Source organism: Acartia tonsa, chromosome 4 (genome assembly GCF_053477335.1).
Source record: "Acartia tonsa isolate MP-2025a chromosome 4, ASM5347733v1, whole genome shotgun sequence".
Classification (NCBI taxonomy): domain Eukaryota; kingdom Metazoa; phylum Arthropoda; class Copepoda; order Calanoida; family Acartiidae; genus Acartia; species Acartia tonsa.
In genome coordinates, this window is record NC_137263.1 from 57,611,672 (window position 1) to 57,631,750 (window position 20,079).

Below are 20,079 nucleotides of genomic sequence, written 5' to 3' on the forward strand. Positions count from 1 at the left end.
ATAAATATAGATTAACAGGGACATGTAGTCTTAAAAGAAAATAGCATTCTATTGAAAATACAGTTCACCATTCGAATACAGTTAATATCAACTATTATGAAAATGATGCATAATAAGATAGGGACGAAAATATGCAGGGATAAGACAATGGCCGATAAATTGATGTATATCCCCATTGAATTACATAAAAAAAGAAAATAGCCAGTCGTGGACCGTTTTTAAAAAATATAATTTTAGAATAATATTCCCGAATTTCTACTAAAAAAAAACTTTGCATTCTTTTTGTTTGTTAATCTAAAAATAATTAAGTAGTATCAAGAACAAGGACATGTATTTCTTTAGGTAGAGCACAGCAGAAATATAAATGAACTGAGCAATAAAATAGATTTATTATTATAACTTTAATCTTACACCAGATTATTATGTACTCTAGTAGTGAAACTTGTAGATGGCTAAAATACCCCCTCCCCCTCCCTCTACCCAATCTCCTCCCCTCTTACTGGATGAACGAACTGACCAATTAACGAGTTTCATATTAGCAAGCTAATTTGACGACAATGTGCTTTCAACTAGGTAAATCTAATCTGAAATGTTTATTTTTAACCAGCATATTATAAATCTGAAATTAAAATTAAAAACATACATATTTATTCATCTAAAATTAATGTTAATTTGAAGATACAAAATATATAATCTTTATTCTCATTAAAATCGACAGTTAATGAAATAAAATATTTTAAATTACATCATCAGTTATATAAGAATAAAATCAGAGTTGGATTGTGTAAAAATATCACAGAAAATTATTTATTCTCGTAAAATATTCTTAATAGATTTCCTTAACATAAAGGAAAAAAGTGTTTAATAATATCAGAATACTTTTACGCAAAATATAAAGTAGGATGGGTAGCTATTGCAAAATTTCAATTTATTGATCTTTATTTAATTTTTCGGCAGTGAGTAGAATGTCGTCAAAAGATTTGTAGGTATTACTGTGGGCTGATTCTTTCATTTCACAGAGTTCAGCAATAGTCCTTAAAAGATAGATGGTTAGATACCTAGACATCCAGAAGATAGAAAATAAGATAGCTATAAAGATAATAGTTGTAGGCATTACTATGGGCTGATTCTTTCATTTCACAGATCTCAGCAAAAGTCCTAAATAGATAGATAGGTAGATACCTAGATATCCAGAAGATAGAAAATAAGATGGATAATAGTTGTATGTATAACTATGGGATGATTCTTTCATTTCACATAGATCAGCAATAGTCCTTAATAGATAGATAATTAGATACCTAGACATCTAGAAGATAGAAAATTAGATAGATAATATTTATATGCATTACTGTGGGCTGATTCTTTTCATTTCACATAGATCAGCAATAATAGATTATTATATAACTAGACATCCAGTAGATAGCTAATTAGATACCTAGACATCCAGGGGTAGAAAATTAGATGGATAGAAAATAGATAATATTTATATGCATTACTGTGGGCTGATTCTTTCATTTCACATAGATCAGCAATAATAGATTATTTTATACCTAGACATCCAGTAGATAGCTAGACAGATAGAAAATAAATGTATGTATTATTGTGGGCTGCTTCTTTCATTTCACACAGCTGAGCGCAATAGTTAGAGATACCTAGACATCCAGTGACCGAGATATATAGATAATATGTGTAACACTTTCTTGACACATAGCTTTAATTTAGATGGACAATAAAAAGTAGCCTGTCAGATAATACAGAAAGATGGTCATTTAGCTGTTTCTTACACTAGTCTCAAAGTTTTATTATTTGGCTTGACATCTTTGGCGACTTTTGAGAAATTTTGTTGGTCGGTCACTTAAGGTGTCTAAACGTTTAAACCACTGATTAAAATCTACAGAACTGGTAATTTTATGTATCATTATTGGAAATGAACAGTAAATCAACCAATCAAAATTCAATAAAACTTCCTTAGCTGAAATTGTTGAGCCAAAAGAATATAAGAAAACGTAATTATGAAACTTTGGTAGCTAGTGTAATAAAAAGCGCATTGTCCCCTCCCTCACTGATAAAAACTACTGTTAATAATATAAAAACGTTCACTTTTATTAATATAGCCAAAATATAACGACAAAACGGTTTATTAATTCCAAAAATTTGTATTGTTTTCGCGGGCCGGATATTTCTTTCCGTAGCAGACGAAAATTCTTTAAATAGCGCAAAAATGCCGCGGCGCATTTTTCACTACGAAAAAACGACATTCACTTTTTGGAATAAGGGTTTTAATCGCATCTTATTATAAATAGTTTGTCGCGAATATTAAAATGAATATCATAAGGTTAAAACCGTTTTTGTTATTAATTTTTTGATTTTTATTTTAATATTCGTGAAAAGTTTCTGTAATATGATGCTATGCACTATTTTACAGTATGGCTGAAAACCGGTTCCAAACCAGCGAATATAAATCGGCCAAGGAGTTGTACTGGAAATTGAAATTATTTGAAATATTCAGACAATCATATATTTTAAGTTGATAAATGTATGGAGGTGTATGTACGGTTGTCTAATAAGATCTCAGGAAAATCAGCTTTTTATAACTATATTGTTTAGAGGTTCTAGATAAAGACATAAATATTTTGCCCCCCCCCCCCTAAATCAAAGTGCCCTCAAAGGATAAGACAATGGCAGCTAAATTGATGTACATTGTACATACCCAATGATGATACACAATATTAAACCTACTGTAGTTACATTTAGTGGTCGAAACTCAGCTTAATGAATCAACCCATTAAAAGTCGATTGAAACTCCCCAAAGTTGTTATGCCAACAAATAAGAAAACGGCATTATAAAACTTTAGGGACTAGTGAAATAAACAGCCAATTTCCCCCTCTACCCCTGCTTATAGGGCCCCTTATTGAAAAAGACAAATATTGACCTGCTTTCGACAAATGTTTGGACTTTAAGTTGTTGTCTTGCTAACATTGGCTTTCCGTCCTTCAGACAATGGATAAGGCTAACACACATCCCAACTAAAACCTAAATTAATATTTCTATTATAGACAACTTTCCGCGGATATTAAAATAAAAAAATATAAGATTAAAATCAGTTTTGTTACCCCTTGAAGGACCGAAGACCCGGGCAAACAAACTGGTATTATTTTATGATTTTCAATTTAATACCTATTTATAGAAAAGGGGTAGTTGCACGAAGTGCATTTAAACTTGAATTTAGTGAACTGCATATTCTTTTCTGTTCAATAGTTCATAAATAATCTATGGCACATATATTTAGATTTTCAATTTTCTACCAGGTAGTTTAAAAACTATCAAGACTTAAAAAACATAGGTATTTTTTTTGTATATATGATTATGCAACCTATATGACTGTCCTGTTTTTACAAACACAGTATGATGACTATTTTAGTAAAGCCTAATTGATTGCTATTTATTGTTGTACAAAATTATATATGTTAGATGGTATTTTAGTAACTTATTCTTGCAATCAAACTCTTTAAATGCACATCATGCAACTATCCCTTTTCAATAATACGATACTGCTATGATTTTCAGTATAGCTGAGAACCGGTTCTAATCCAGCGGATATTAATCGATTTCAAAGTCATACTTAAATAAATAATATCAGTTATTGCTGGAGTAATTGTAAGTCCATCTGTCTTTTTTGTAGAGTTATATTTTTCTGTCTGTCCGGAGGGGGGGAAAGAGATTAAGATTTCGACCATTACCTAATCTAAATTTGCTTGTGGGAAGATTGGTATTACTTCCAAGAGCAATTTCAACAAACCTACCCAGGACCTGTAAGAAGCTTCACTTAAAAAGAGCTCCATCCATTTTCGACCAGGCGTTTGCAAGATCTTACAGTACACACACAGACAGACAAACATACTGCCTCTTTAATATAAGGATAATACAAATAAAACTTACTTGAGAAGTTGACACCACAGCCAAGAAAATACCCAAATTAATGGCCCAGGATGGTAGAGGTATAGGTTCTGGTACTACTAATCCAATACCCAGATATAATCCAGCTATAATAATTATATTAATATCCCAGGATGGTAGAGGTATAGCTTCTGGTACTACTAATCCAATACCCAGATATAATCCAGCTATAATAATTATATTAATATCCCAGGATGGTAGAGGTTTATGTTCTGGTACTACTAATCCAATACCCAGATATAATCCAGCTATAATAATTATATTAATATCCCAGGAAGGTAGGGGTATAGGTTCTGGTACTACTAATCTAATACCCAGATATAATCCAGCTATAATAATTATAATAATATTCCAGGATAGTAGAGGTATTGGTTCTGGTACTACTAATCCAATACCCAGATATAATCCAGCTATAATAATTATATTAATATCCCAGGATGGTAGAGGTATAGGTTCTGGTACTACTATTACAATACCCAGATATAATCCATCATAAATTTAGCAGCCATTGACTTATCCCTTTAGATCCCTGACCTAGTATTCATTTAATCAATATAGAACTCACCTATGACAATCAGAGCTAAAGGATTGACAAGCCATATAGCTGACAGTAACAGATTTCCCCAAGATCCTGAAATAAAATTATAAATGAACCTAAACATGAGGTAGCCAAATAAATAGAAAAAAGTGGGAGGAAGTCAGATTATGCCATTCAAACGCATACAGCTAAAATACTGACATACACCATACAATCATTTAAAATACTTAAGAATAGTAACAGAAAATCTTCTACTGCCATACAGCCAAAATACTGCCAAATAAAGACATATGGCCATATATAAACATAAATAAATACTTACTAATCTTAGTTACAGCCAATTACCAAGTGTTATACAGCCAAAATGCTATAAAACTAAGCCATAGAGCCATTTAAAACATAGATAGATAGTAGATACTTACCGGGCATAGTACCAGCCAATCTCATACTGCCATACAGCCAGAAAACTGCCAAACATAGACAAGCTGCCAACACATGGATTGGGACCTATATAGCAATAAAAAAAAATATAGTTACTGCTTTTATGTCACTTAAAGATATTAGAATCAAAAATGTATATTAAAGAATGACAATATAAAATATGTGTTTCTCAATAAAAGTATTACAGCTATGTTTCTAGAAGCTACAATTGATCAGGAAGGGAGGAGACAGTGCGCTGTTTATTATACTAGTTCCCAAAAATTTTGAATTACGTTTTCATATTCGTTGGCTTAACAACTTTTTGAACCCCTAATCTTCAGAAGGAATAATTTTATGTATGATCATTGATCAATGGGGATGTACATCATTTTATTGGCCATTGTCTTATCCCTTTAGATCCCTGATATTGTAGTGAGCTTATGGTAGTACAAACATATGACATAAAGGCATCCTATTACTCTAATATATGAAGGGTATTTACTTTACCTTAAATCCATAGACGTAGTAGAGTGGTAGAACACTTGGTCCAGCCTTTGGTTATATCCCTTAAATACAAAAATCAAATACCTTTGAGGACCTTACACTGAAGATTAAAATGGTACCCAATGTTTTATAATAACATAATTCTATTCATTGGCTCAAAACCTTTGGGTACTTATGATTAGACAGGATTAAATTGTTAAACGTCATTGGTAATGTACCTGAATGTCTTATCCCTTAAAATCCTTGGTTATCATCCTATTAAATTATGTTTTGCTTGTTAGTAAATGCTCAAATCAAATAGCCCCACCTTTATGTGATTTTGAATATTGCCCTACCATATCGCATTTTCAACATTTATGTTCCATCACATAATTTATTTCACAAAATCTGTAGTCAATCATAAGGGAAAATTCCTGATATATAAGAGGTAAGCTTATCAGGAAGCCCAAACTTGCAACTCCAAAACAGATATACATTTTCTCTAGCCTGATTACATATTATACAAATAAAATTTAAAAAGAGTCCAAATAAAGATCCCTGAGGCACTCCAAAACAAGGTATAATAAGGATGAAAGCATTCATAGTTGCAAAGCTGTTTGAAATTTTAAGCTGAATTTACATATAAGGAAGCTGACCTGTTAATCACAAACCTTTATGAATATCTTGTTCGATGGCTAATAACTTTTGGGACTTTTAAAAAAAATCTTGAATGGTTGGATACAAAAAAGCAGTGTTTACACTTTTCCATCAATTTATTATTTTTAGAAGAATTAAAGTTAATTATATTATTAATTCTATTATCTTATCTCTCAAGATTCCTACTTATGAAAAAATTTTATTTGTAATATTCCTAGTGATAAAATATCTTCTCAGCATTTGGACAGATCCAACTAAACCCATAATTAGATTAAATCCTGTTAGAACCATCAGTAAATATATAAGAAAACTAAAAATAATAATATTTCTTCATTTGAACAGTGCTCCATCAAAAACCCTTGTCAATGTGGGGTCTCATCTTCAAGATTTTAGTACTTAAGATGGTTTAAATTGTGAGCGATTGTTTTTATTAAAAGAAATATATTCCTGAGTACACTAAGCTCGAGTTTGGGCTGCATATCCAAGGCAATCAAGGCCAGCGGAAAATATCCCATCTCTTTTTTCTCCAACATTTCTCTGATTCATTTTTAGTAGTAGCAGTGATATTATTTTATAGTATAGGGCTTTGTAACTGATTAATATCCGGTTGATTAGATCCCAGGGAGTAAGGGAGGGGACATTGGGTTGAATATTGAATTTTTAAGAGTCTCAGACTTTGGGTACTGGCTTAAAGGGAATGTGCACGAATTCAGCAGGTTCTGACTGACTTTGCCCCGCTAACTAGCTGAGTTAGTTTTGAATATAGCAGACTGAAAAATTTGTTATTGATGGCTGGTTTTCACAAATATTTTTTCCCAAGAAAATGTCATTTCATGTATAGAAACTCTACTGTAATATTTATATATTAAACAATCTAAGAACCCCTTAAGTTTAGGTGGCAGTTTAAAATATATGAGAAGGGTTGACAAAGTTCTAAACAAGATTTTTCTAGTGATTAATTACAGAATGTTTACTACATTGTGATGTATTTGTAATTTAATTTTCAGGTAAATGATTTTTTCCTTAGAACTAATTTTGTTCTAAATTATATTACCATGATCCCTTTACGATTTTGGTCAAATTTTCTTGATAAATCTGGTTTTCATTGCTTTTCAGCGAAAATTCTTAAATTGAATTAATTGCCCATTGTCCCCTCCCTTACCCCCTAATTAGATCCGGTTCTACATCCTTATATATCATGTATTATGTCGTATTACTGACAATTTTCCACAAATATGCAATACCAGATTTGTTGGCCGAGCATCCGGCCCCTTGGGGCTAAGAAAACTGGTTTTAATCTTATAGTTTATATTTTAATATCCGCAACTGCCATTAAAGATAGACAGCTGAAAATTTGAGTGATGATTTCTGTGAAATATGTGCATAAATTGCTTTATCCGTCGGCCTGTCTGTTGGCCATACTTCAAAAGTTGTAAACGATATTGTTAAGGTTTCATAATTTTCTTGAAGTTTGTGCATATCTTTCCTTTTTTTTGGACATCTCATCTATATTTCACTTAGTCTTTTAGTGCATTCTATGATTTTTTGTGCTTCGATACTTATAGATGTTGCCATCCCTGTTATTCATTTCACAACTTGATATTAGAATCACTGCTTCTGCCTGCCTGGCATCCAGGTTAGTTGGCAACAATGGCAGGATGATCAGTGCCCCCAGGACAAGGAACAGAATATGCACAAGTATACACGTGGCAGAGATTAACTTGATGCTCTCAATCTATAATTACAAAGACTTTTAGGTATACATGATGTAGGATGGTCAGAACAAGAAATAAAATATGCACAAGTATACACGTGGCAGAGATTAACTTGATACTCTCAATCTATAATTACAATGACTTTTAGGTATACATGATGTAGGATGGTCAGAACAAGAAATAAAATATGCACAAGTATACACGTGGCAGAGATTAACTTGATACTCTCTATCTTAAATTACTATGACAATTAGGTATACATGATGTAGGATGGTCAGAACAAGAAACAGAATATGCACAAGTATACACGTGGCAGAGATTAACTTGATACTCTCTATCTTAAATTACTATGACAATTAGGTATACATGATGTAGGATGGTCAGAACAAGAAATAAAATATGCACAAGTATACACGTGGCAGAGATTAACTTGACACTCTCAATCTATAATTACTATAACAATTAGGTATACATGATGTAGGATGGTCAGAACAAGAAATAAAATATGCACAAGTATACACGTGGCAGAGATTAACTTGATACTCTCGATCTATAATTACAATGACAATTAGGTATACATGATGTAGTATGGTCAGAACAAGAAACAGAATATGCACAAGTTTACACGTGGCAAAGATTAACTTGATACTCTCAATCTATAATTACTATGACAATTAGGTATACATGATGTAGTATGGTCAGAACAAGAAATAAAATATGCACAAGTATACACGTGGCAGAGATTAACTTGATACTCTCGATCTATAATTACAATGACAATTAGGTATACATGATGTAGTATGGTCAGAACAAGAAACAGAATATGCACAAGTTTACACGTGGCAAAGATTAACTTGATACTCTCAATCTATAATTACTATGACAATTAGGTATATATGATGTAGGATGGTGTCAGGGCCCCCAGAACAAGGAACAGAATATGCACAAGTATACACGTGGCAGAGATTAACTTGATACTCTCAATCTATAATTACTATGACAATTAGGTATATATGATGTAGGATGGTGTCAGGGCCCCCAGAACAAGGAACAGAATATGCACAAGTATACACGTGGCAGAGATTAACTTGATACTCTCAATCTAAACATTACAATGGATATAGGATATACATTATACATGGATATATTGACATGGGAAAATTTGTGATCAATTTAGGTTGCTAACATAGACCTTATTTATTGGTCCGTTCGTTCATTCATTAGCAGGGGAGGGGAGGGGGTACTGAGGGTGGAATAGTTGTTTTAGCCAGCTACGAGTATCACTTTATTAAAGTACATAAAATCCGGTGCAACATTAAAGTAATAATATATAGATTGTCAATAGTTATTACCTTCTTAAAAGTTGCCGCACAAGAGACCAGACTACCATTAAAGATGCTGAGTCCTGTAACGACCAGCCAAAAAGCTTCAAGATAACAGTCTACATTAGACCATGTAGAGGGGGTTTCTATTGATATAAAGTCTCTTAATCTAAAAATAATAGTATTATCTATCTATCTATATATAGTAGTCTATATTAGACCATGTAGAGGGAGTTTCTATTGATATATAGTCTCTTTATCTAGAAAATAATAGTATTATCTATCTATCTATATATAGTAGTCTATATTAGACCATGTAGAGAGAGTTTCTATTGATATATAGTCTCTTAATCTAGAAAATAATAGTATTATCTATCTATCTATATATATATAGTCTACATTAGCCCATTAGATAGAGTTTCTATTGATATAGAGTATTTTAATTTAGAAAATAATAGTATTATCTATCTATCTATCTATATATAGTGGTCTATATTAGACCATATGTTTGCTTATCTATCTATCTATCTACCTGTAAAAAGCAGAATGTTTAATAAAATTCCAGATTGCTATAGAGAAAACAATCATCAGAACAATAATGGCTAAACAATTTATCTATCAATTCATCTACATACATATCTATCCATCTATTTATCTATACATCTATCTATCTATCTATCTACCTGTGAAAAGCAGAATGTTCAATGATATTCCATAAAGCTGTAGAAAATACAATCATCATAACAACAATGGCTGAACAATCCATCCATCCATCTATCTATATACATATCTATCTATTTATCTATCCAGCTGTCTGTCTGTCTATCTATCTACCTGTAAAAAGCAGAACGTTCAATGATATTCAATAATGCTGTTGAGAATACTATCATCATGACAATAATGGCTGAACAATCTATCTATCCATCTATATACATATCTATCTATCCATCTATTTATCTATACATCTGTCTATCTATCTATCTACCTGTAAAAAGCGGAATGTACAATAATATTCCATATTGCTGTAGAAAAGACAATGATATCTGAGCAATCTATCTATCCATCTATATACATATCTATCTATCTTTCTATCTATCTATCTATCTATCTATCTATCTATCTATATGTCTGTCTATCTACCTGTAAAAAGCAGAATGTTCAATGATATTCCACAATGCTGTTGAGAATACTATCATCATAACTATAATGGCTGAACAACTTGTGATCCTAAATGTAAAAATGATATAAATATTCAGGAATCTTAAGGGATAAGACAATGTTCAATGAATTTATGTAGATTTAAATTATTGGTTGGACAGTTTGGATACCACTAGATTTAGAAGAAACAGTAAAATAAAATTAAAGTACCCAAAGTTTTTAATCAAATAAAGTTTATGGGTACTCCCACCCAGGGATCTAATGGGATAATGGCCGATAAATTGCTGTACATCCTCAATGATGATACACAAAATTACCCCTTAAATTACAGTTAGTGGTTAAACGTTTTTACAAATCAATAAAAGTCTCCAAAGTCGTTAGTCCAACGAGTAAGAAAATAGAAAACGTTATTATAAAAGTTTGGAAACTAGTGTAATAAACAACCCAACACAGCTAGCTTAAGCCAGGTACAGGTTCACCTGAGCATACCAAAGAAACTAACTAGCAGGGGTGTTCTAGGAAGGTATTGTGAGTTCATAACCACTCTTACTTAAATCGTAGCTGTACCTTCCCAACTATGATTTTTTTCAAAATACATTTTCTTGGCTACTGGGTTTCGATTTTTCCTTCTACTATAATTATGAAATGAATTGTTTGTTTCAGCGAGCTAGTTTACAAAGTTTAAAGAGCAAATTTAACTGTTAACTGGATATTACAATCATATGATCCAATCCATTAAGTTAAATTACCAGTATTTTTTTGGCAGTACTTAAGATATTTCAACATGTACTGCATGTGCCAGTTGGAAACACAGGGTTGTTAATGTTATAGTTCACATTCATTAAATATACAGAAACTCTCAAAGGATTAAAATTGAGAAGGCTGAATAAAGTGAAATATATTTTCTACTAAGAAGTTTGTTCTTGTTGTGTAGTACAGCTCTAACCGCATGTTTTTTGAGAATTAAATATGCTATGTAAACTATTTCAGTATCACCTACTCTCCTTATATTTTTGCCACAATGGACACAGACCATGCCATATTTGAATGTTAGTGTAAGGATTATTTCAGTTTACTTGTTTCAGACAAATTATAGTTTAGATGATTAAGTTTAAAATAATCTTATTTATCTTTGACTTTAATGATATAATGCAGTAGAAAAATGAAAAATAGACTTGGTGTTTTAGAATTGTCTCAGAAATATTCTGGGACAATCTGATACAGATTCACCAGGCTTTTATCATTGCTTTCATCAATTAAATTAAAGATAAGGATGGTTTATTTGCCTAAATGTAGATTATATAACTTTGAAGGTATCTACTTTAAAATTTTATAATTAGTAAAAGAATATGAATTTTTTATTATTTTTCATTGATGAATTGAATTATATGATTGAAATATCCAGTTAACAGTTAAATTTGCTCTTTAAACTTTGTAAACTAGCTCGCTGAAACAAACGATTCATTTCATAATTATAGTAGAAGGAAAAATTGAAACCCAGCAGCCAAGAAAATGTATTTTGAAAAAAATCATAGTAGGGAAGTTACAGCTACGATTTAAGTAAGAGTGGTTATGAACTCACAATACCTTCCTAGAACACCCCTGCTAGTTAGTTTCTTTGGTATGCTCAGGTAAACCTGTACCTGGCTTAAGCTAGCTGTGCCAATGTTCCCTAACTCCCACCCCTTAAAAACCATACCTGGAACGATGTAGTTTATTAGGGAGTGTCCACAGCCCCACCAGAACCCAGAGACAGGCAGAGAAGAGCAGGAGTTGCAGGTTCGGGGCTCCCAGGTGTCCCAGCACACGTAGGCCGTGCGGGTCAATCTATCCACAACAAGCAGATAGATAGATGTCTGTCTGTTTGTACATACATCTATCTAACTTTCGATCCATCTATCTATCTGTCTATCCATCTATTGTCTTATTGCCATCATTCTATCTATCTATCTATCTATTTGATCTTCTAACATGTCTCTCTATCTATTTAACTATCTATTTAACTATCTATCTGTCTATATATCTTTCTTTCTCTCTTAATGCTATCTATGATGTTTTCTACTGTTTTGTTCACTTTATTAAACATTTTTCTATCACTCAGTCTTTCAATCTGTTAATTGTTTTTTCTTTCTGTGTCCAGCTATTTGTTTTGTTGTCATTCTTTCTATCTATTAATTTATCTGTATGTCTACCTAATTATCTATCTGTCTATCTATCTATCTGTCTATCTATCTATCTGTCTATCTATCTATCTGTCTATCTATCTATCTGTCTAAGTGTCTATCTATCTATCTATATGGTGCCTGTAGAACATGATTCTCCCAGAACTGCACATGACTTGGGATATTATGACTATGATAATCCTCCCCTGATATGTCCATCTATCTATCTACCTACCTATTTATCTATCTATCTATCCATCCATCTATCCATCTATCCACATCTATCCATCTATCCATCTATCCACATCTATCCATCTATCTATCCACATCTATCCATCTATCCACATGTATCCATCTATCCACATCTATCCATCTATCCACATCTATCTCCAACTATCCATCTATCCATCTATCCATCTATCCATCTATCCATCTATCCATCTATCCATCTATCAATCTATCAATATATCCATCTATCAATCTATCCATCTATCCATCTATCCATCTATCCATCTATCCATCTATCCATCTATCCATCTATCCATCTATCCATCTATCCATCTATCCATCTATCCATCTATCATCTATCCATCTATCTATCCATCTATCTATCTATCTATATGCTGCCTGTAGAACATGATTCTCCCAGAACTGCACATGACTGGGAATATTATGACTATGACAATCCTCCCCTGCTAAATCATACAGGATACACAAAACACTGAAACATAAATTGTTTAAAATCCAAATCTAAAATTTATCTATGATAAGGTTGTAAATATAATTTAATTTCAGGGATCTAAAGGGTTACGACAATGGCCGATAAATTTATGTACATACATCCCTAATGATGGAACACAAAATTACTCCTTCTGTAGAGTACAATTAGTGTTTGGACATTCGACTTAATGTACCAACCAATCAAAACTCAATGAAAGTCCCCAACATTGGTAAGCCATCGAATAAGAATGTTGTTTTTTTTTAATTTGGGGCAGTGTAATATACAGCCTTATGTCCCCTCCCTACCTGCTTTAATTTACAGACTAACCTTCTATTGAGCTCTAGGTGTTCAATTTCAGCGGTGGAAAAGCACTTGGTATCAGCCCCCCACCATTCTTCACAGTTAGTCCAGGGTAGGGGCGTGCGGAGGCTGTTGATTAGGTACACCATACTATAGCAGATTATACCACAGGTCTGGAATGGGTAACTATATCAGCTATATAAGGGAAGAAATTTAACGACATACAAGATATTTTATTTTGGGTTCTACTCCCTTAGAGTTAGAGATAATTTGGAAAATCTTTTTGGTTGTGTCAATAATATTTTGGTATCAATAATAGAAAGATATTAAAACTTGGGGTAATTATTGACTCAGCCAAAAAGATTTTGCCCAATTATTTCTTATTAATACTGTTTTTTACTGAATGGTTTAAACTGTTTTTTTTTATTTCTTTGAGCTTTTTATAAAAAAAAATCGTCTAACCTTAGCAGCTAAAAATATTGTAGAAGTAGCCACTGCAGGTCCTATACCACACATCAGAGGAACCATGTAGGACCACACTTTGATTGAGCTTGCTTTCTCCACAAATCCTAAATATAAAATGAATTTAGCTACTACAGGTTCTATACCACACATCAGGAGAAATCATGTAGGACCACACTTTGATTGAGCTTGCTTTCTCAACAAATCCTAAATATAAATATAGATACTGCAGGTTCTATACAACACATCAGAGGAACCATGTAGGACCACACTTTGATCGAACTTGCTTTCTCCACAAATCCTAAATATAATTAAATATAGCTACTGCAGGTCCTATACCACACATCAGAGGAACCATGTAGGACCACACTTTGATTGAGCTTCCTGTCTCCACAATCCTAAATATAAATATAGCCACTGCAGGTCCTATACCACACATCAGAGGAACTATGTAGGACCACACTTTGATTGAGCTTGCTTTCTCAATCTCCACAAATGCTAAATATAAATATAATAAATTTAGCTACTGCAGGCCTTATGCCACACTTCAGAGGAACTATGTAGGACCACACTTTGATTGAGCTTCCTGTCTCCACAATCCTAAATATAAATATAGCTACTGCAGGTCCTATACCACACATCAGAGGAACTATGTAGGACCACACTTTGATTGAGCTTGCTTTCTCAATCTCCACAAATCCTAAATATAAATATAATAAATTTAGCTACTGCAGGCCTTATGCCACACTTCAGAGGAACTATGTAGGACCACACTTTGATTGAGCTTCCTTTCTCCACAAATCCTAAATATAAATTTAGCTACTGCAGGTCCTATACCACACATCAGAGGAATCATGTAGGACCACACTTTGATTGAGCTTGCTTTCTCCACAAATCCTAAATATAAAATTGATTGATTGATTTATTAGCCATAGTTTCTTAGGGTTTGGACCTAAGTAGTCATGGAGTAGGCTGTATAGCCTCTAGGGCTAAATATAAAATAAATATAGCTACTGTAGGTCTTATACCACACATCAGAGGAATCATGTAGGACCACACTTTGATTGAGCTTACTTTTTCCACAAATCCTAGAAAATATAAATAAATATAGCTACTGCAGGTCCTATACCACACATCAGAAAAATCATGTAGGATCACACTTTGATTGAGCTTGCTTTCTCCACAAATCCTAAATATAAATAAATATAGCTAGTGCAGGTCCTATACCACACATCAGAGGAACCATGTAGGACCACACTTTGATTGAGCTTCCTGTCTCCACAATCCTAAATATAAATATAGCTACTGCAGGTCCTATACCACACATCAGAGGAATCATGTAGGACCACACTTTGATTGAGCTTGCTTTCTCCACAAATCCTAAATATTAAAATAAATTTAGCTACTGCAGAACCCATGCCACACATCAGAGAAATCATGTAAGACCAAACTTTAATTGGGCTTGCTTTCTCCACAAATCCTAAATATTAAAATAAATATAGCTACTGCAGGTCCTATGCCACACATCAGAGGAACCATGTAGGACCATACTTTGATTGAGCTTGCTTTCTCCACAGATCCTAAATATAAATATAGCTACACCAGGTCCTATGCCACACATCAGAGGAACCATGTAGGACCATACTTTGATTGGGCTTGCTTTCTCCACAAATCCTAAATATTAAAATGTAAATATAGCTACTGCAGGTCCTATACCACACATCAGAGGAACCATGTAGGACCACACTTTGATTGAGCTTCCTGTCTCCACAATCCTAGATATAAATATAGCTACTGCAGGTCCTATGCCACACATCAGAGGAATCATGTAGGACTAGGACCACACTTTGATTGAGCTTGCTTTCTCCAAAAATCCTAAATATAAAATAAATATAGCTACTGCAGGTCCTATGCCACACATCAGAGGAACCATGTAGGACCACACTTTGATTGAACTTGCCTTCTCCACAAATCCTAAATATAAATATAGATACTGCAGGTTCTATACAACACATCAGAGGAACCATGTAGGACCACACTTTGATCGAACTTGCTTTCTCCACAAATCCTAAATATAAATAAATATAGCTAGTGCACTATGGTCTATTTAAGGGGTTTAGTGGAAATTTGGTATAGCTTTAATCAAATTTAAATATTTACACTTCTACCAGTCCGAATTCATTAAAATAAAAAGTTATGAGTAATATATTACATGAGGCAACTTTTTAAAGTTGGTCATGTATAGGTGCGTGCACAGGAATGTGATTGGGGGGGTAACCAAAAAGGGGTGAATTTTAAAATATACTTTTCGTTACTACTACGTTATTTTTAAAGATAATTGAACCAAGTTTCTTCCCTGATTCAATTACTACCCTAGGTAAACGATTATTAATAAATAATAGGGATTTCCCGCCGAAACCGCCGTCTACCGCCGAATTCCGCCGTGTTATTTGCTACCTCATTTGGCTGTTTGGAGTCAATAGAAAAGTGTGATCTATTTGAATAAAAGTATTATAATACACCTTTTTCTATCCACTTACAACTGCTTTTTAATATTTATAATTTATTTAAGAGGGGTTAGGTCTTTTTAAACTTAAAGAAAATGAATATTGAGACTGAATAATCGAGCTTCCTATTAAAGATATTGATTAATTTTTTTTTGTAAAGTATCTTATGTGTATTTTTCTACCTGTATAGTCTACTATTATAAGTACCTATTTAAATTTAGTACTGTCCTTCAATGGCCTACAGGGGCTAACACCGCCAACCCCCCCCCCCCCTCTTTCTACTACCAAACCAGAAGTTAAAATTGTAATTTTGTTTTTAAAAGTATCAGACTGAGTTTTAAAGGAAAAAAGAATTCTCATAACTGAACTAAATATTTTTTTGTATCTATGCCCCCTCCCCCCCCCCCTATCTAACCAAAAATAAGATAACCATCATAAAATTGATATCAAACAAACTTTAATTCATTTTAGAACAGTAAAGAAAAACCGGTAGACTAAAACAGTATTTGCCAGCTAAATCATAACATAAAAATGCTTTGTATCTTTCAAAAAAAGACAGAAGAAACAAACACATTTACTCTTTGAAATCTTAATGTTCTTAGAGTTTTACAGACAGAGTGAGGGGACCAAGTGAACTAAAGAGTAGATGCTTGTTGGTGAGTTAATCACCACAAAAAATCAGCTTTCTTACAAAATAAAACTGCGTAGTAGATCAAATTTTCCCTATAGATATCTGAAGTCTGAAAGAGAATTAACAACAGACCGACGGACCAAATAAATTTTACACTATATGGTTGTTGACAGATAATGTTCATAAAAAGATTTTCTTTCAACCGTCTTGAGTAGTAGCAAAGAAATTCACGATGTTTACATATCGGTTCATACAGACTGACGGACTTAGCGAATTTGAAAGTAGCTACGCTACTACAAAATTTATTTTTGCACACTCCTTCTAAGGACAAGAGTTGCAAAAACCTTCCCTAAACACTAAAATTAAAAAATTAGTTTTTTAAAATTTGCGGGCTGCGGCTTTTTTTGCGGGAACTGCGGGTAAGTCGCGGTTTTCTTTTAAAATTATTGTTCCTCAAGTAATTACTGATTAATTTTAAAAAGTTTTACTCAATTATCTTTAATAGTAATGGAATAACAGAGAAATTAAGATTGCTGTTATGATTTGTAATTCCCCCCCCCCCCCCTTAAAATTTAGGTTTTACAGGCAATTTTCAGATTAAAAATTTTTAAAGTTGCGCTACCGACCCCACTCTGGAAACTTGACTAAAAGTTGTATTATATTCTCAAAATTTAGAATCATATATGGTTTGATATGGGGTCGGTAGCGCAACTAGGAGTAAAATGACGAAAACTAATTTTTTTTACTAAATTTTTCAGTAAAAAAATGACGAAAATTATTTCATAAATTTACTTTCAAAGCATAAAATTAACACTTATAAGGTAAAATATATAATAAAAATGTTTTTATTTATTGATTTGGTGTATATATTTGTAAAGAATATGAACGAAATTAGTTTTTAATAGATATTTATGCAAAAAAAATTATTTTTCATATCTAGGTAGAAAATAAAAAGTAGATTTTTGACTTTCAAAAAATATTGATTTGACCCAACTTTGAAGTAAAAATAAACTTAGTTCCAAACGTTATTTTTTCTTTTCCTTGTCCATTATGCATGCGCTGGGGTATGTAAATCAATAATATAAAGTTAAAATAAGAAAATTTGATCATGACTTTTTTGCCAAATTTCCACCCTTAGACCGTTGTGTAGTGCAGGTCCTATACCACACATCAGAGGAACCATGTAGGACCACACTTTGATTGAGCTTCCTGTCTCCACAATCCTAAATATAAATATAGCTACTGCAGGTCCTATACCACACATCTAGGAATCATGTAGGACCACACTTTGATTGAGCTTGCTTTCTCCACAAATCCTAAATATCAAAATAATTTTAGCTACTGCAGGTCCTATGCCACACATCAGAGGAATTATGTAGGACCACACTTTGATTGAGCTTCCTGTCTCCACAAATCCTAAATATAAAAAAAAATATAGCTACTGCAGGTCCTATACCATACATCAGAGGAACCATGTAGGACCACACTTTGATTGAGCTTGCTTTCTTCACAAATCCTAAATATAAATATAGCTACTGCAGGTCCTATACCACACATCAGAGGAATCATGTAGGACCACACTTTGATTGAGCTTGCTTTCTCCACAAATCCTAAATATAAATATAGCTACTGCAGGTCCTATACCACACATCAGAGGGATCATGTAGGACCACACTTTGATTGAGCTTGCTTTCCACAAATCCTAAATATTAAAATAAATTTAGCTACTGCAGAACCTATGCCACACATCAGAGAAATCATGTAGGACCACACTTTGATTGAGCTTGCTTTCTCCACAAATCCTAAATATAAAATAAATATAGCTACAGCAGGTCCTATACCACACTTGAGAGGAACCATGTAGGACCACACTTTGATATAGCTTGCTTTCTCCACAAATCCTAAATACAAAATGAATTTAGCTACTACAGGTTCTATACCACACATCAGGAGAAATCATGTAGGACCACACTTTGATTGAGCTTGCTTTCTCCACAAATCCTAAATATAAATATAGCTACTGCAGGTCCTATGCCACACATCAGAGGAATTATGTAGGACCACACTTTGATTGAACTTGCTTTCTCCACAAATCCTAAATATAAAAGTAAGAGGATCTCTGCCTGTCTGTAGCAAAGGATCTCGCTAACCGATGAAAAGATAAGTCCTAAGGCTAAGGGGAGGGAGGATTTACTTTTTCTTTATAAAAATAAAATAAAAAAAAGCTAGAGGCCTCTAGGTATGCACACGCTAGTATTAAAACAAATTGAGGATTTAAGGGAAATGAAGACTTGAATACCTAACTAATTATGAAGTAGAACGGTTGATACTCCCCTAACATCTTAACCATTTTGTAAAAAGGCCTCAAGGTTTTTTTATGAAAATCTTTAGAAAAAATCGAATTGATTATAGGATAAGCAGTTTTAGAGATATTCAGAGAAAAGAAATCAACAGGAAATAGAGACATATACATCCAGGAAAGGAGGGACAGCAAATAAAATGTTGGGTACCTTACATTTGGTTGTACAAACCTTGAGTGCCCTAACTTTTCCACCAACAATTTTACTCTACAATTTAATTGTACATCAGTTTATCGCCCATTATCTTATACCTTGCAGACAGACAAACATCCTGCTACTTTTAAATAAGGATTACCTACCTACTAATATCTCCATTATAACAGTAGGCAACCCAATTATAAACAACATTATCAGATAGATTATTATTCCTTCTCCTTTCCATCTAAAATGATCCTTATATATTAATATAATACTTTTTTAAAAATAATAATGACAACTTTATAAGAAGTCTTTTAAATTAGATTAGAACATCTGCTAAGGGGGAAGGACGAACAAATAAAATTAATTCATTTTTCAGGAGGGAACTTTTCATGTATAATATTTGATGAATATTTGAACTGATTACCCTCCCCCCCCCCCCCTCATAACCCCCAATATTTCTGAAATAAAATGAAAATAAGAAGGATTATTTTTTTCCTTTGTCTAAATCCTAGGTGGGTGGCCTTAAGCCTGTGATACTACCCAG

At 33.0% G+C, this 20,079-nt stretch overlaps 1 protein-coding gene across 1 annotated transcript; it reads right to left on the bottom strand.

Moving 5' to 3' along the window:
* Positions 1 to 633: 633 nt before the first annotated feature.
* Positions 634 to 19,773, bottom strand: LOC145317923 (sodium- and chloride-dependent glycine transporter 1-like). Its single transcript, XM_080159211.1, has 17 exons — positions 19,694 to 19,773; positions 13,897 to 14,003; positions 13,462 to 13,607; positions 13,041 to 13,134; positions 11,951 to 12,078; positions 10,234 to 10,320; positions 9,124 to 9,262; positions 7,682 to 7,791; positions 6,504 to 6,593; positions 6,270 to 6,366; positions 5,833 to 5,905; positions 5,424 to 5,467; positions 4,919 to 5,003; positions 4,524 to 4,589; positions 3,941 to 4,044; positions 2,934 to 3,034; positions 634 to 1,034 (listed from the first exon to the last, which is right to left on the bottom strand). The coding sequence occupies exons 1-17, from the start codon at positions 19,740 to 19,742 to the stop codon at positions 929 to 931; spliced, it is 1,626 nt and encodes a 541-aa protein (XP_080015337.1). The 5' UTR covers positions 19,743 to 19,773; the 3' UTR covers positions 634 to 928.
* Positions 19,774 to 20,079: the final 306 nt, after the last annotated feature.

Excerpts from the sequence above, each read along its gene's own strand:
- LOC145317923 (XM_080159211.1), bottom strand. The coding sequence starts at position 19,742 with ATGTTGTTTATAATTGGGTTGCCTACTGTTATAATGGAGATATTAGTA. Across the intron at positions 6,594-7,681 it reads CCAACTAACCTGGATGCCAG|AGAAATGTTGGAGAAAAAAG; the intron begins GCAGGCAGAAGC and ends AAAATGAATCAG. Across the intron at positions 5,468-5,832 it reads CTTACCTCTTATATATCAGG|CTGGACCAAGTGTTCTACCA; the intron begins AATTTTCCCTTA and ends TATAACCAAAGG.